Genomic DNA, 19,024 nt, shown 5'->3' with positions numbered 1-19,024 from the left:
CGACGATACAAGTAGATCAGAGGACCAGAGATTCACTCCGTTGGTGGCTGTCCCTGGACAACCTGTCACAGGGGATGAGCTTCCGCAGACCAGAGTGGGTCATTGTCACGACCGACGCCAGTCTGGTGGGCTGGGGCGCGGTCTGGGGACCCCTGAAAGCTCAGGGTCTTTGGTCTCGGGAAGAATCTCTTCTCCCGATAAATATTCTGGAACTGAGAGCGATATTCAATGCTCTCAAGGCTTGGCCTCAGCTAGCAAAGGCCAAGTTCATACGGTTTCAATCAGACAACATGACGACTGTTGCGTACATCAACCATCAGGGGGGAACAAGGAGTTCCCTGGCGATGGAAGAAGTGACCAAAATCATTCAATGGGCGGAGACTCACTCCTGCCACTTGTCTGCAATCCACATCCCAGGAGTGGAAAATTGGGAAGCGGATTTTCTGAGTCGTCAGACATTTCATCCAGGGGAGTGGGAACTCCATCCGGAAATCTTTGCCCAAATTACTCAATTGTGGGGCATTCCAGACATGGATCTGATGGCCTCTCGTCAGAACTTCAAGGTTCCTTGCTACGGGTCCAGATCCAGGGATCCCAAGGCGACTCTAGTAGATGCACTAGTAGCACCTTGGACCTTCAAACTAGCTTATGTATTCCCGCCGTTTCCTCTCATCCCCAGGCTGGTAGCCAGGATCAATCAGGAGAGGGCATCGGTGATCTTGATAGCTCCTGCGTGGCCACGCAGGACTTGGTATGCAGACCTGGTGAATATGTCATCGGCTCCACCATGGAAGCTACCTTTGAGACGAGACCTTCTTGTTCAAGGTCCGTTCGAACATCCGAATCTGGTCTCACTCCAACTGACTGCTTGGAGATTGAACGCTTGATCTTATCAAAGCGAGGGTTCTCAGATTCTGTCATTGATACTCTTGTTCAGGCCAGAAAGCCTGTAACTAGAAAAATCTACCACAAAATATGGAAAAAATATATCTGTTGGTGTGAATCTAAAGGATTCCCTTGGGACAAGATAAAAATTCCTAAGATTCTATCCTTTCTTCAAGAAGGTTTGGAGAAAGGATTATCTGCAAGTTCTTTGAAGGGACAGATTTCTGCCTTGTCTGTGTTACTTCACAAAAAGCTGGCAGCTGTGCCAGATGTTCAAGCCTTTGTTCAGGCTCTGGTTAGAATCAAGCCTGTTTACAAACCTTTGACTCCTCCTTGGAGTCTCAATTTAGTTCTTTCAGTTCTTCAGGGGGTTCCGTTTGAACCCTTACATTCCGTTGATATTAAGTTATTATCTTGGAAAGTTTTGTTTTTGGTTGCAATTTCTTCTGCTAGAAGAGTTTCAGAATTATCTGCTCTGCAGTGTTCTCCTCCTTATCTGGTGTTCCATGCAGATAAGGTGGTTTTGCGTACTAAACCTGGTTTTCTTCCGAAAGTTGTTTCTAACAAAAACATTAACCAGGAGATAGTCGTGCCTTCTTTGTGTCCGAATCCAGTTTCAAAGAAGGAACGTTTGTTGCACAATTTGGATGTAGTTCGTGCTCTAAAATTCTATTTAGATGCTACAAAGGATTTTAGACAAACATCTTCCTTGTTTGTTGTTTATTCTGGTAAAAGGAGAGGTCAAAAAGCAACTTCTACCTTTCTCTCTTTTTGGCTTAAAAGCATCATCAGATTGGCTTACGAGACTGCCGGACGGCAGCCTCCTGAAAGAATCACAGCTCATTCCACTAGGGCTGTGGCTTCCACATGGGCCTTCAAGAACGAGGCTTCTGTTGATCAGATATGTAAGGCAGCGACTTGGTCTTCACTGCACACTTTTACTAAATTTTACAAATTTGATACTTTTGCTTCTTCTGAGGCTATTTTTGGGAGAAAGGTTTTGCAAGCCGTGGTGCCTTCCATCTAGGTGACCTGATTTGCTCCCTCCCTTCATCCGTGTCCTAAAGCTTTGGTATTGGTTCCCACAAGTAAGGATGACGCCGTGGACCGGACACACCTATGTTGGAGAAAACAGAATTTATGTTTACCTGATAAATTACTTTCTCCAACGGTGTGTCCGGTCCACGGCCCGCCCTGGTTTTTTAATCAGGTCTGATAATTTATTTTCTTTAACTACAGTCACCACGGTATCATATGATTTCTCCTATGCAAATATTCCTCCTTTACGTCGGTCGAATGACTGGGGAAGGCGGAGCCTAGGAGGGATCATGTGACCAGCTTTGCTGGGCTCTTTGCCATTTCCTGTTGGGGAAGAGAATATCCCACAAGTAAGGATGACGCCGTGGACCGGACACACCGTTGGAGAAAGTAATTTATCAGGTAAACATAAATTCTGTTTTCAATGTATTTATATTTAATTTTTGTTCTTTGTTGAAAAGAAAACCTAGATAAGGTCAGAAGCAGCTGATTGCCGGCTGCACATATATGCCTGTCATTGGCTTTCAGCTAGCTCCCAGTGGTGCATTACTGATCATTCCACAAAGGATACAAACAGAATTAAGCAAATATTATTAAAGAAGTAAATTGGAGAGATGTTTAAAATTGTATGTTCTATCTGAATCATAAAAGAAAACAAAAATCGTGTTTCATATCTCTTTAAATGAACCTAAGCCTAAAGTCTTGGGTGTCTGTTGCTCATTGGCTGATTTATTCGTTATTTTTATATATTAAGTTGGATTATGAAGCACGGAAAGTGTTCTCTTGGGAATAAAAAATAAAATAAATAACTAAAGCTTTTTTTGTAATAATATCTTAGATGGAACAAAGCAAGTTAGTATTGTGTCCCTTTTAATACATGGCAGTGCTGCTTCTTTCAATACAGTTCATACAAACAGAGTTGTGTCATTTGACTTCTCTGACATCTGATTGTGCTATTTCAAGATGTTGTCAGAAACTATTAAGGATTGTATGATGTGCCTTCAGGCTGTTGTCAGAGCAAAGCAGTACTACATCTCCACAAATGTAAAGCAGAGATGGATATGACATTCGCTGTAAAGTCGTGCCTATCAGATTACATAGTTATAAATCCAGCCTAAAGAACTCCCAGCAGTGTAAAGAGATCATCATTTTTGGACACCTATTGTTGGGAAAATGCCTATAGCTGTATTTTTAAGTGATGGTAAATTCTAGCATTTCATAAACGATAGGATTTACCATCATTAAAAGTAAAGATGACCTTTATTAATCATTTAAAAAAAATACCCATGAATAGGTACCTTTATTTCGCCACGGCTTCATCTCTAACCTAAGCGCCTCAGGACACACATGACACAGCTTAGTTTTTTCAGTGAGGTGATGTTTCCACCTCTTAACCAATAGCTGTGCTTGCCCTTAGGCATTGTGCCATAGGCTAGCATGGCTATTGGCTAAAAGGTGGAAACAGCACCTCATTGAAAATTTTAAATTATGGTTGCCTTTATTTTTAGTAATGGTAAATCAAAGCTTTTTTTGAAACGCTAGAATTTACCATCACTTTAAATACACTGTTGCATGTTTTTACCTAATTTTTGTATGTCCCTTTAAAAGATAAAAGTGTAAATGATGTAAAATAGTAAAGCACTAAATAGCATTTTTGTAGTTAAAGGAAAATAAAATAGCCAGGAGCTTCTATTTATTCCTGACATTAATCATTAAGTATCTTCAATTTCTCCCCCCCCCCCCCCCCCACAGGAATCCTCTATGAATGGAAATGCATCAAAGCTTAAGTCTGTAGATGGTATGCATCGCTTACGTGTAGACTTTAAGGTGAGATAAATTCTCTGGTTATTTGTTTTGTAGCTAGTTCAGTTTAAGACACTACACATTTTGAAGGTGATTTTGCTAGTTAGCTGAACTAGTAAGGAGTTTTTGGATGACTTTGCAGGGAAATGTACAAGTGCTGCTTGCATCAACTAAAATTAACTGATTGACTTGAGTTTTACGTGGTTATCAGTTCATTTCAATTTTCAATAGAAACATTTTTACTATATGTATTAGCAAAAATGCTTCTAGAAAAGGTTATGGCTTGTTCAGTGAGAGCTTTTACTGTACTCAGAGCTTATGCACATTTCTGCTTGCTCCTTTATTCAAACAGCACAACAGCTCATATATTGTATATTATTTTGGTATTTAATTTGATCTCAACACTGTGGTGTAGAAATGGGGTTACTTTACTCGTAACATATTTAAATTTTCTCTGTGCACAGTAGAAGCTCTCAATTAAGTAGTGATAACTTACTAAGTATTGTTAATATTTCTATACGAAACTGGAATGCACTCATGAATTTCAGTTTAGAGTTTGTGTGAATTTAATGGGACAGTGTATTGTAAAACTTGATTTCTTTCATGTAAATAGCAAGAGTCCATGAGCTAGTGACGTATGGGATATACATTCCTACCAGGAGGGGGCAAAGTTTCCCAAACCTCAAATGCCTATTAATACACCTCCGTGTTGCCTCTTATGGAGGTTGTGAAGTAAGTCTGTGCTTGATTTTTATGTTTCATTCTATGATAAGCGCTTCTAAGCATTCTGAAGCCCAATTCCTCTGAGTACAGTGTTTGTCAGAGGGACGTGAAGAGAGTATTGCCTGTTGATTTTTATGGTTTCACTCATGGGAAATCTTTTCAAGGGTTCTCTGTTATCGGTCGTAGGGATTCACCTCCTACCTCCCTTTTCAGATCGACGATATACTCTTATACCATTACCTCTGCTGAAAGTTTTCAGTACTGGTTTGGCTGTCTGCTATATGTGGATGGGTGTCTTCGGTAAGTATGCATCATTATTTAAGACACACTCAGCTATGTTTGGTGCTTTATGTATTAATATAAAGTTTTAAATATATGTATTTACTTTTCTTTCATGTAATTGGCAAGAGTCCATGAGCTAGTGACATATGGGATATACAATCCTACCAGGAGGGGCAAAGTTTCCCAAACCTCAAAATGCCTATAAATACACCCCTCACCACACCCACAATTCAGTTTTACAAACTTTGCCTCCTATGGAGTTGGTGAAGGAAGTTTGTGCTAAGATTTCTAAGTTGATTTGCGCTTCTCAGCATTGTTGAAGCCCGATTCCTCTCAGAGTACAGCGAATGTCAGAGGGACGTGAAGGGAGTATCACTTATTTGAATATGATGATTTCCCTAACAGGGGTCTATTTCATAGGTTCTCTGTTATCGGTCGTAGAGATTCATCTCCTACCTCCCTTTTCAGATCGACGATATACTGTTTACCATTACCTCTACTAATAACTGTTTTAGTACTGGTTTGGCTATCTGCTATATGTGGATGGTTGTCTTTTGGTAAGTATGTTTTTATTACTTAAGACACTCTCAGCTATGGTTTGGCACTTTATGCAATTATATAAAGTTCTAAATATATGTATTGTACTTATATTTGCCATGAGTCAGGTACATGTATTTCCTTCTGCAGACTGTCAGTTTCATATTTGGGAATGTAAACACTTTTAAGAAATGTATTTCTTACCTGGGGTTTAGTCTTTTTTTCAATTTGACTACTTTTTGCAATTGCGGGTGTGTCAAATGCTAGAGTTTATTGCGTCATTTTTGGCGCAAACTTTTTTTGGCGCGAAAAAATAAGTTTATGACTCAACTTCGTCATTTCCGGCGTCATATGTGACGCGAGACCTTTCACACGGCGGCGTCATTAGTGACGCAAGTGTGTCATTTCCGGTCATTTTTGGCGCCAAAAAAGTTTGTTACGTTGTGCGTCACCCTTGGTGCCAAATTTTTTTTCATAATTTCAATACTCCATTGATGTTTGCCTCCTGCTTTTTTCTCTATCAAGAGGCCTATGCTTTTTCATTTTTTTCCCATTCCTGAAACTGTCATTTAAGGAAATAGATAATTTTGCTTTATATGTTTTTTCTCTTGAGCAAGATGTCCCAATCTGATCCTGTCTCTGAAGTTTCTGCTGGAACATTGCTGCCTGACATCGGTTCTACCAAAGCTAAGTGCATTTGTTGTAAAATTGTAGAAATTATTCCACCGAATGTCATTTGTAATAGTTGTCATGATAAACTTTTACATGCAGATAGTGTTTCTATCAGTAATAGTACATTGCCAGTTGCAGTTCCTTCAACTTCTAATGTGCATGATATACCTGTAAATTTTAAAGAATTTGTTTCTGAATCTATTATGAAGGCTTTGTCTGCATTTCCACCTTCTAATAAACGTAAAAGGTCTTTTAAAACTTCTCATTTAGCTGATGAAATTTCAAATGACCAACAACATAATAATGTATCCTCTTCTGATGAGGATCTATCTGAAACAGAAGATCCTTCCTCAGATATTGACACTGACAAATCTACTTATTTATTTAAAATAGAGTATATGCGTTCTTTATTAAAAGAAGTGTTAATTACTTTGGATATTGAGGTAACCAGTCCTATTGACGTTCAGTCTAATAAACGTTTAAATGCTGTTTTTAAACCTCCTGTGGTTTCCCCAGGTGTTTTTCCCATTCCTGAGGCTATTTCTGATATGATTTCTAAGGAATGGAATAAGCCAGGTACTTCTTTTATTCCTTCTTCAAGGTTTAAGAGATTGTATCCTTTACCAGCAAAATCTATAGAGTTTTGGGAAAAGATCCCCAAAGTTGATGGGGCTATTTCTACTCTTGTTTAACGCACCACTATTCCTATGGAAGATAGCACTTCCTTTAAGGATCCTTTAGATAGGAAGCTTGAATCTTATCTAAGGAAGGCCTATTTATATTCAGGTCATCTTCTCAGACCTGCTATTTCTTTGGGTGATGTTGCAGCTGCATCAACTTTCTGGTTGGAAAATTTAGCGCAACATGAATTGGATTCTGACATATCTAGCATTGTTCGCTTACTGCAACATGCTAATCATTTTATTTGTGATGCCATTTTTGATATTATCAAAATTGATGTTAGATCCATGTCTTTAGCTGTATTAGCTAGAAGAGCTTTGTGGCTTAAATCTTGGAATGCTGATATGACATCTAAATCTAGATTACTATCTCTTTCCAAGGTAATAATTTTTCTCCTGTTAAGTGTAGTCAGTCCACGGGTTATCATTACTTCTGGGATATTAACTCCTCCCCAACAGGAAGTGCAAGAGGATCACCCAAGCAGAGCTGCTATATAGCTCCTCCCCTCTACGTCACACCCAGTCATTCTCTTGCACCCAACTAATAGATAGGATGTGTGAGAGGACTGTGGTGATTATACTTAGTTTTTATATCTTCAATCAAAAGTTTATTTTAAAACAGCACCGGAGTGTGTTGTTCCTTCTCAGGTAGAATTTGAAGAAGAATCTACCTGAGTTTTTGGATGATTTTAGCCGGCGTAGCTAAAATTCATTTTGCTGTTCTCGGCCATTCTGAGGAGTGAGGTAAACTTCAGATCAGGGGACAGCGGGCAGGTTCACCTGCAAAGAGGTATGTTGCAGTGTATTATTTTCTGAGGAATGGAATTGACTGAGAAAATACTGCCAATACCAATATAATGTAAGTTCAGCCTTAAATGCAGTAGTAGCAACTGGTATCAGGCTGTTTATGTATATATGTGTACACTTCAGTATTCTGGGGAATGGCACTTCTCTGGGTAATACTATATGCATATAATCTTTAGCCTTACTTGCAGTGGGAACGTCTAGCAACAGGCTGTTTAATGACATTTCATGATATTTGATTTTAAACGTTTTTGCTGGCATGCTAAATTGTTTAAATATCTGAGGTACTGGGTGAAAAATTGTTTTTGGGCACTGTTTCTTCTGTTAAGTGTGATCAGTCCACGGGTCATCATTACTTCTGGGATATTACTCCTCCCCAACAGGAAGTGCAAGAGGATTCACCCAGCAGAGCTGCATATAGCTCCTCCCCTCTACGTCACTCCCAGTCATTCTCTTGCACCCAACGACTAGATAGGATGTGTGAGAGGACTATGGTGATTATACTTAGTTCTATATCTTCAATCAAAAGTTTATTTTAAAATAGCACCGGAGTGTGTTATTATCTCTCTGGCAGAGTTTGAAGAAGAATCTACCAGAGTTTTTGTTATGATTTTAGCCGGAGTAGTTAAGATCATATTGCTGTTTCTCGGCCATCTGAGGAGAGGTAAACTTCAGATCAGGGGACAGCGGGCAGATGAATCTGCATAGAGGTATGTAGCAGTTTTTATTTTCTGACAATGGAATTGATGAGAAAATCCTGCCATACCGATATAATGTCATGTATGTATACTTTACACTTCAGTATTCTGGGGAATGGTATTTCACTAGAATTACACTGTAAGAAATACATAAAGCTGTTTAATAACTAGAGATTATGTTTAACGTTTTTGCTGGAATGTAAAATCGTTTTCATTTGCTGAGGTACTGAGTGAATAAATGTTTGGGCATTATTTTTCCACTTGGCAGTTGCTTAATCTGTTTTCTGACAGTTTCTGTTCTCCCTCACTGCTGTGTATGAGGGGGAGGGGCCGTTTTTTGGCGCTTTTACTACGCATCAAATATTTCAGTCAGCAACTCATTGTATTCCCTGCATGATCCGGTTCATCTCTACAGAGCTCAGGGGTCTTCAAAACTTATTTTGAGGGAGGTAATTTCTCTCAGCAGAGCTGTGAGAATTATAGTTTGACTGAGATAAAAAACGTTTATTCTGTAATTTGTTTCCTGCTTTCAGAATTTGTTATCTTTGCTAATGGGATTAAACCTTTGCTAAAGTTGTGTTGTTTACAAAGATTGAGGCTATAACTGTTTCAATTTATTAATTTTCAACTGTCATAGATCTTCTGTGCTTCTTAAAGGCACAGTACGTTTTAATATTATTCTAATTGAATTGTATTTCCAAGTTGCAAGTTTATTTGCTAGTGTGTTAAACATGTCTGATTCAGAGGATAATACCTGTGTCATTTGTTGCAATGCCAAAGTGGAGCCCAATAGAAATTTATGTACTAACTGTATTGATGCTACTTTAAATAAAAGTCAATCTGTACAAATTGAACAAATTTCACCAAACAACGAGGGGAGAGTTATGCCGACTAACTCGCCTCACGTGTCAGTACCTACATCTCCCGCTCAGAGGGAGGTGCGTGATATTGTAGCGCCGAGTACATCTGGGCGGCCATTACAAATCACATTACAGGATATGGCTACTGTTATGACTGAGGTTTTGGCTAAATTACCAGAACTAAGAGGTAAGCGTGATCACTCTGGGGTGAGAACAGAGTGCGCTGATAATATTAGGGCCATGTCAGACACTGCGTCACAGGTGGCAGAACATGAGGACGGAGAACTTCATTCTGTGGGTGACGGTTCTGATCCAAACAGACTGGATTCAGATATTTCAAATTTTAAATTTAAACTGGAAAACCTCCGTGTATTACTAGGGGAGGTGTTAGCGGCTCTGAATGATTGTAACACAGTTGCAATACCAGAGAAAATGTGTAGGTTGGATAGATATTTTGCGGTACCGACGAGTACTGAGGTTTTTCCTATACCTAAGAGACTTACTGAAATTGTTACTAAGGAGTGGGATAGACCCGGTGTGCCGTTCTCACCCCCTCCGATATTTAGAAAAATGTTTCCAATAGACGCCACCACAAGGGACTTATGGCAAACGGTCCCTAAGGTGGAGGGAGCAGTTTCTACCTTAGCTAAGCGTACCACTATCCCGGTGGAGGATAGCTGTGCTTTTTCAGATCCAATGGATAAAAAGTTAGAGGGTTACCTTAAGAAAATGTTTGTTCAACAAGGTTTTATATTGCAACCCCTTGCATGCATTGCGCCGATCACGGCTGCAGCGGCATTCTGGATTGAGTCTCTGGAAGAGAACATTGGTTCAGCTACTCTGGACGACATTACGGACAGGCTTAGAGTCCTTAAACTAGCTAATTCATTCATTTCGGAGGCCGTAGTACATCTTACTAAACTTACGGCGAAGAATTCAGGATTCGCCATTCAGGCACGCAGGGCGCTGTGGCTAAAATCCTGGTCAGCTGATGTTACTTCTAAGTCTAAATTGCTTAATATACCTTTCAAAGGGCAGACCTTATTCGGGCCCGGGTTGAAAGAGATTATCGCTGACATTACAGGAGGTAAAGGCCATGCCCTGCCTCAGGACAAAGCCAAGACTAGACAGTCTAATTTTCGTTCCTTTCGTAATTTCAAAGCAGGAGCAGCATCAACTTCCTCTGCACCAAAACAGGAAGGAGCTGTTGCTCGCTACAGACAAGGCTGGAAACCTAACCAGTCCTGGAACAAGGGCAAGCAGACTAGGAAACATGCTGCTGCCCCTAAAACAGCATGAATTGAGGGCCCCCGATCCGGGATCGGATCTAGTGGGGGGCAGACTTTCTCTCTTCGCCCAGGCTTGGGCAAGAGATGTTCAGGATCCCTGGGCGCTAGAGATAATATCTCAGGGCGCTAGAGATAATATCTCAGGGATACCTTCTGGACTTCAAATACTCTCCTCCAAGAGAGAGATTTCATCTGTCAAGATTGTCAACAATTCAGACAAAGAAAGAGGCGTTTCTACGCTGCGTACAAGAGCTCTTGTTAATGGGAGTAATCCATCCAGTTCCACGATCGGAACAGGGACAGGGGTTTTACTCAAATCTGTTTGTGGTTCCCAAAAAAGAGGGAACTTTCAGACCAATCCTGGACTTAAAGATCCTAAACAAATTCCTAAGAGTTCCATCGTTCAAGATGGAGACTATTCGGACAATTTTACCTATGATCCAAGAGGGTCAGTACATGACCACTGTAGATTTAAAAGATGCTTACCTTCACATACCGATTCACAAAGATCATTATCGGTACCTAAGGTTTGCCTTCCTAGACAGGCATTACCAGTTTGTGGCTCTTCCATTCGGATTGGCTACAGCTCCAAGAATCTTCACAAAGGTTCTGGGTGCTCTTCTGGCGGTACTAAGACCGCGGGGAATCTCGGTAGCTCCATACCTAGACGACATTCTGATACAAGCTTCAAGCTTTCAAACTGCCAAGTCTCATACAGAGTTAGTGCTGGCATTTCTAAGGTCACATGGATGGAAGGTAAAAGAAAAGTTCACTCGTTCCACTCACAAGAGTTCCCTTCCTGGGGACTCTTATAGATTCTGTAGAAATGAAGATTTACCTGACAGAGGACAGGCTAACAAGACTTCAAAGTGCTTGCCGCACCCTTCATTCCATTCAACACCCGTCAGTGGCTCAATGCATGGAGGTAATCGGCTTAATGGTAGCGGCAATGGACATAGTACCCTTTGCACGCTTACACCTCAGACCTCTGCAACTGTGCATGCTAAGTAAGTGGAATGGGGATTACTCAGACTTATCCCCTTCTCTGATTCTGGATCAAGAGACCAGAAATTCTCTTTTATGGTGGCTTTCTCGGCCACATCTGTCCAGGGGGATGCCATTCAGCAGACCAGACTGGACAATTGTAACAACAGACGCCAGCCTTCTAGGTTGGGGTGCCGTCTGGAATTCTCTGAAGGCTCAGGGACAATGGAGTCAGGAGGAGAGTCTCCTGCCAATAAACATTCTGGAATTGAGAGCAGTTCTCAATGCCCTCCTGGCTTGGCCCCAGTTGACAACTCTGGGGTTCATCAGGTTTCAGTCGGACAACATCACGACTGTAGCTTACATCAACAATCAGGGAGGGACAAGAAGCTCCCTAGCTATGATGGAAGTATCAAAGATAATTCGCTGGGCAGAGTCTCACTCTTGCCACCTGTCAGCAATCCACATCCCGGGAGTGGAGAACTGGGAGGCGGATTTCTTAAGTCGTCAGACTTTTCGTCCGGGGGAGTGGGAACTTCATCCGGAGGTCTTTGCCCAAATACTTCGACGTTGGGGCAAACCAGAGATAGATCTCATGGCGTCTCGACAGAACGCCAAGCTTCCTCGTTACGGGTCCAGATCCAGGGATCCAGGAGCAGTCCTGATAGATGCTCTGACAGCACCTTGGGACTTCAGGATGGCTTACGTGTTTCCACCCTTCCCGTTGCTTCCTCGATTGATTGCCAGAATCAAACAAGAGAGAGCATCAGTGATTCTAATAGCACCTGCGTGGCCACGCAGGACTTGGTATGCAGACCTGGTGGACATGTCATCCTGTCCACCTTGGTCTCTACCTCTGAAACAGGACCTTCTGATACAGGGTCCCTTCAAACATCAAAATCTAACTTCTCTGAAGCTGACTGCTTGGAAATTGAACGCTTGATTTTATCAAGACGTGGATTTTCTGAGTCAGTTATTGATACCTTAATACAGGCTAGGAAACCTGTTACCAGAAAGATTTACCATAAGATATGGCGTAAATACCTATATTGGTGTGAATCCAAAGGTTACTCTTGGAGTAAGGTTAGGATTCCTAGGATATTGTCTTTTCTACAAGAAGGTTTAGAAAAGGGTTTATCTGCTAGTTCATTAAAGGGACAGATCTCAGCTCTGTCCATTTTGTTACACAAACGTCTATCAGAAGTTCCTGACGTCCAGGCTTTTTGTCAGGCTTTGGCCAGAATTAAGCCTGTGTTTAAAACTGTTGCTCCACCATGGAGTTTAAACCTTGTTCTTAATGTTTTACAGGGCGTTCCGTTTGAACCCCTTCATTCCATTGATATAAAGTTGTTATCTTGGAAAGTTCTATTTTTAATGGCTATTTCCTCGGCTCGAAGAGTCTCTGAATTATCAGCCTTACATTGTGATTCTCCTTATTTGATTTTTCATTCGGATAAGGTAGTCCTGCGTACTAAACCTGGGTTCTTACCTAAGGTAGTTACTAACAGGAATATCAATCAAGAGATTGTTGTTCCTTCCTTATGCCCAAATCCTTCTTCAAAGAAGGAACGTCTACTGCACAACCTGGATGTAGTCCGTGCTCTAAAATTTTACTTACAGGCAACTAAGGAATTTCGACAAACGTCTTCTCTGTTTGTCATTTACTCTGGGCAGAGGAGAGGTCAAAAAGCTTCCGCTACCTCTCTTTCTTTTTGGCTTCGTAGCATAATTCGTTTAGCTTATGAGACTGCTGGACAGCAGCCTCCTGAAAGAATTACAGCTCATTCTACTAGAGCTGTGGCTTCCACTTGGGCCTTCAAGAATGAGGCCTCTGTTGAACAGATTTGCAAGGCTGCAACTTGGTCTTCGCTTCATACTTTTTCCAAATTTTACAAATTTGACACTTTTGCTTCATCGGAGGCTATTTTTGGGAGAAAGGTTCTTCAGGCAGTGGTTCCTTCTGTATAAAGAGCCTGCCTATCCCTCCCGTCATCCGTGTACTTTTGCTTTGGTATTGGTATCCCAGAAGTAATGATGACCCGTGGACTGATCACACTTAACAGAAGAAAACATAATTTATGCTTACCTGATGAATTCCTTTCTTCTGTAGTGTGATCAGTCCACGGCCCGCCCTGTTTTTAAGGCAGGTAAATATTTTTTAATTTATACTCCAGTCACCTCTTCACCCTTGGCTTTTCCTTTCTCGTTGGTCCTTGGTCGAATGACTGGGAGTGACGTAGAGGGGAGGAGCTATATGCAGCTCTGCTGGGTGAATCCTCTTGCACTTCCTGTTGGGGAGGAGTAATATCCCAGAAGTAATGATGACCCGTGGACTGATCACACTACAGAAGAAAGGAATTTATCAGGTAAGCATAAATTATGTTTTTTCCACTTGGCTGTCGTTTCTTTTAATTTGAGACAGTTTTTTTTTTTTTTAAAGTCTTTATTTATATCCAACAAAATACACTGACAGTCAATGGCAAGGAAAAGAGAGAGAAAAACAAAAATCAAACAAGAGCAATCCACTCTGGTTTTCAAGTAAATACATTTTAGATAATGGAGCAGTAATTAGACGTCATAGTAACAGGCATAAAATAGACATGATCATTAAAAAGAAAAAGAAAAAAGGAAAAATGACTGTATAACATTGATTAACTAAGGCTTGCCCCAGGATATAATAGTTTTCCTTCATTGCAATAATACTTAGTTCTTTGTTGGATGATTTTATATTAATTTTACCCAGACATAACTAACAACACATTATACAACAAACAAGGAAAAAAAACAGCACAAAAAAAAAAAAAAAAAAAAAAAAAAAAAAAAAAAGACCCTACCCACAACTCTTCAAACCCCCGTCACCACCTCCCTAAGAGGACTAGTTCAGTATTACGTAAAAGGTAAATCAAACATTCCCTTTCCGCGAGGGGAAATGTTTTAATAAATGCTGACCATTTTAAAAAAAACCTGGAGATATCATTGTCATTATCAATATTAACATTATGTTGTTCGAGAACACATTGCTTTTTTAAGCAATTTTTAATTTCAGGTATACTGGGACCAGAGTTCATTTTCCATTTTTTAAAAATCAAATATCTGACAGCCAGTATAGTTATATTAATCAGTTTAGTATTAAGCTGCTTATCTTCTGGATTAGAAAAAAGAAAAACTACATTCAGATCTGTCAGACTTATCGAGGGGAGACCCAGTATTCTACAGAGCCAAAATTGAACTTTAGACCAGATATTCCTAATTTTTGGACACGTCCATAGCATATGCTAGAGATCTGCAGAAGGAAATGAACATTTAGGACAGATAGTGAAATTAGATTTCCCACATCTTGTTCCCTTTTCTGGTGTAAAATATGTCCTATGTAGCAACTTAACATGTGATTCTCTCCATGTAGACGAGAGAGTTGTCCGAGCAACCTCTTGAATTGAGATAGAAGGTATTTTAGAATCAACTTCTCTATCCAGGAGTTTAGCCCAGTTACCCGCAATCTTATCGAGATTGATTGTACCTCTGTCCGATACCAATAACCTATAGCATGGGGAGATTGACGTAATTCCGTTCTTTGCCAAAATAAGCCACTTGTCCAGCTGCACTAGAGACCAGTTCCAGCCGAACTCATTTACTAACTTCATGGCGTAGTGTCTAGCTTGAAGGTAAGCATAAAAATTACTATGTGGAAGATTGAATTTCAATCTTAATGCATCATATGATTGTATGCATCCTTCTTCTATATCAAGCAGCTGGGAAACGTTATTAAGCCCTCGAGTATTCCATTTTGAAAAAATTAAAGAGGGTGAACCGTCCTGAAATTGTGGATTCCCTACAAATGGCAAGTATCGGGATACATGATATTCTATTCCAAGCAGGTTACATACCTTTTTCCAGGCAAGGATTATGTTATGTATTGTTTTATATCTTCTAATATGGAACGGAATATTGGGCGTGTCCATATGTATAAGTGCCGCCGGTACAAAAGGATACATGATGCTAGTCTCGAGATCAATATTTGTAACATAGTTGCGCTGAAATAACCAGTCCGCTACAATGCGAATTAGAAAAGCATAATTATATGCCCTTAAATCAGGTAGAGCCAGACCCCCAACTCCAACTGGGAGAGAAAGTTTTGCCAGTGACATTCTGGGCTTCCTGTCCTGCCATAAGAAGGCTCGAAGAGATGAATTAAATAAGGTAATATCCTTTTTCTTCAATAGTACAGGAATGTTCTGTAGAACATACAATATTTTAGGTAGTAGGATCATTTTATATACTGCTATGCGCCCAGATAGTGACAGAGGCAAGTTCTGCCAGTTCTTGAGAGCTGCTCTAACCTTGTTTAAAACAGGAGGGATATTCAGCGCATACCAGGTATCGGGGTTACTAGATATATTTATACCCAGGTATTTAAACGAGTCCTTTACTATGGAAAAAGGTATGTTTATAGGAGAGTCACTTGTCTGCCTAACCCAAAGAAATTCGGATTTACTTATATTTACCCTATACCCTGAGAAGGATCCAAACTGTTGTATAATGGCCATCAAAGTTGGTAAATTCCTACGGATATTAGCTAAATACAGAAGAATATCATCCGCATATAATGCTATTCTTAATTCACGTCCAGCGACTACAATCCCCTCAAGCCTCTGTCTTATCATTAGTGCAAGAGGTTCAATAGCGATGTTGAAAAGGAGCGGGGACAGGGGACACCCCTGCCTCGTTCCCCTCTGAAGAGTTATCTCTGGGGACAGCTGGCCATTAACTATTAGTCTGGTAGAAGCCGTATGATATAATTTATCTATAAAATTCGTGAAATTGCCTTTAAACCCAAACTTCTCTAAAGATAATAAAAGATGATCGTGATGGATTGAATCAAAGGCCTTTTCGGCGTCTATGGCTAATATTGCCAAATCCGCTTCATTTACTCCTCCCCTTTGGTCGAGGATCGTAGTATTGAAAAAAAAATCTAAGGTTAACAAAAGTTCTCTTATCTTGGCGGCAGAATTCCTATTCTTCATGAACCCGGCCTGGTCTGAATTAATAATAGAAGGGAGAAGGGACTGCAGCCGCTGTGCAAGGATTGTCGTTAACAATTTATAATCCGTATTCATGAGGGCAATTGGCCTATAAGATTCTATTGCTTTTGGATCTTTTCCCTTCTTTAAAATCAGGGACGTAAATGATGCGGTAAAGCTAGATGTAGGAGCATTGCCCTCTATATATATATGATTAAATAATGTAGTTAAATACGGTGTTATAATATCTGGTATCGATCTATAGAATTCATTAGGTATTGCATCCGGTCCCGATGCTTTATTATATCCCAACTTACTAATCGCTTTAGCCACTTCTACTTCAGTAATAGGAGATTCAAGATCTTCCGTTAACGATGCTATTAATGATGGAAATGTAATGCCTGACCAAAACCTCTGACGTTCCAAGGTATCAGTTGGTTTAGCCGAATAAATAGATTGATAATAATCAAAAACAATTTGCATAAGATCCTGTGGAGAGCTAGCTATTTGCCCCTTTCTATGGAGACCGTCAATTAACTGGGATCCTAAATCTTGCTTAACTAATCTAGCTAGAAGTTTGCCCGTCTTATTCCCGTACTTATAGAATTTTGCGGAAAAGCGTATATCCTTTTGGGTGGCTTTATATATCAGCAATGAGTCTCTCGCCTCTAATGCATTAGTATATTTGGCCCACTTCTGGGGTGTCTTTTCCAGTAAGTATAGATTATAAGAATTTGTGACTGCCTGAAGCAGTTCATTCTCACGCTTTTTAAGACTCTTTGTACGCCTAATAGTATAAGCAAGAATCTCCCCTCTCATCACTGCTTTGGCCGTTTCCCAAAACAAAGACGGCCGACTCATGGCCTCTACATTAAACATAGCGAAATCCGCAAATTTGGTTTCCAGAAAATTTCTAAACTTAACATCAGAAGACAAAAACTTAGGATAGAAGAAGCGATTATTGGCCTGCAAAAATGTACCCATTTGAGATTCGAAGCAGATTGGGGCATGATCGGATACCGTAATAGGCAATATTTGAGCTGATACTTTAGATTTACATAGTCTTTCATCAATCAAAAATAAGTCAATCCGGGACAATGACTTATGTGCCTTTGACAGACACGTAAAGTCCCGCGTATCTGGATTTTGGAGTCTCCAAATGTCCCTTACTCTCAAGTTAGAAAAGATCCTAGAAAACAACTTTGTCTCAAGATTATCCCTTTTGGTTTTTTTAGAGAACTCCTGCTGCCTCATTCTATCTAATGGATACTGCGGAACCATGTTAAAATCGCCAGCTAAGATGAGGAAGCCTTCTGCAGATGTCATAAGCTTGGCCTGCAACGCATCCCAAAAAGACAAATCAAAAACGTTTGGGGCATATACATTACATAACGTATACAAAAAACCAGCAATCTTAATTTTCAAAATAATATATCTCCCCTCTTTATCTGACTGACTCTGAATTATCTCGTAATTGAATTTTTTCCCCAAAAGAATAGCAACTCCACCTTTGCGACTACAACTAGGTGAAAAAAAGACCTCTTTTACCCATGCAGATTTGAGTTTGAGGATTTCTTGTGTTTTCAAGTGTGTTTCTTGTAAGAAAGCAATAGAAGCGCCTATTTTCTTAAGGTAAGAAATAATCGTTTTTCTCTTAATAGGGGAAGTAAGGCCTCCTATATTCCAGGAAACAAATTTAATCCCATTCATTTTATATAATCTCTACAACCCGAGACGGGAGGCGGTAGCGGAGGAGGAAGAGGAAAAAAAAAAAAAAAAAAAAAAAAACACACCCCCCCGCCCCCAACACAAGAACCATAACAACAACACGAAGACACGAACAACAAAGAAAAAAACAAAACAAAACCCAGACGTTTGGACCGTCTGGTACCCTAATCTGGAAGGAACCCAACCTGGTAATACCCCAATGGATCCATTCATGCTCAAAAAAACAATCTATTGAGCTATGTTATTTTTAGACAAAAAGGCCTCTGCAGCTTTGGCAGACTCGAAAAAATATGAGGTGTTGTCATAGGCCAATCGAAGCTTAGCAGGATGAACAATTGTTGCACGCAATCCCTGCTGTATCAGTTTGGTGCAAACCGGTGCCAGCTCTTTTCTTTTAAAAGCAGTATCTGCGGCATAATCCTGGAACAACAATATTTTTGTCCCTTCCAGCAGTATGGGCTGACTCTTTCGAAAAGCTTGCAAAAACATCAATTTGTCTTGATAATTCAAAAATTTGGCTAGAATTGGTCTTGGCCTCACATTATTTCTTGAAGAGGATACTGGTCCTAACCTATGTACTCGTTCTATGACAATATCCTGATATGTCTCAGGGATATTCAGCAGTGTTGGAAGTGTTTTAGTGATCAGTTTAGTTAAATCTTCAAATTGCTTCCCCTCAGGAACCCCTATAATTCTTAAGTTATTTCGTCTAGCCCGGTTTTCCAGGTCTTCTACTTTGTTTTGTAATTTAACCAGGGCTGAGAAAGTAGCTTCTAATTTAGTGTTTTGGGCTATGGTAAGATCTTCAAGATCCGATACTCTTTGTTCTACCTCAGAGAATCTCTCTGAGAATTGTTTAATCTCTGAGCTTAGCTGGGCAATTTCGTACTTTATCTCAGTTTTAAGTGACTCAAACTTAGGTGCAAGGGCCATAGATATATCTGAAACTAGGGTCTGTAGGTCAATGGACTCATGAGCACTAAGGGAGTCACGTGAGGCCAGCTGTATATCGCCAGCCGTCTC

At 40.2% G+C, this 19,024-nt stretch overlaps 1 protein-coding gene across 2 annotated transcripts in view; it reads left to right on the top strand.

Annotated features, from left to right (window-relative positions):
- Positions 1 to 19,024, top strand: part of KMT2B (lysine methyltransferase 2B) — a 559,096-nt gene that overhangs the window by 161,446 nt on the left and 378,626 nt on the right. For both annotated transcript variants that reach the window (XM_053690169.1, XM_053690168.1), the window contains exon 10: positions 3,676 to 3,750. In XM_053690169.1, coding sequence (XP_053546144.1) covers positions 3,676 to 3,750 — 75 coding nt within the window. The remainder of the gene's footprint in view (positions 1 to 3,675; positions 3,751 to 19,024) is intronic.

Source organism: Bombina bombina, chromosome 8 (assembly GCF_027579735.1).
Source record: "Bombina bombina isolate aBomBom1 chromosome 8, aBomBom1.pri, whole genome shotgun sequence".
Lineage (NCBI taxonomy): Eukaryota > Metazoa > Chordata > Amphibia > Anura > Bombinatoridae > Bombina > Bombina bombina.
This window is presented reverse-complemented; position numbering and strand designations above follow the sequence as displayed.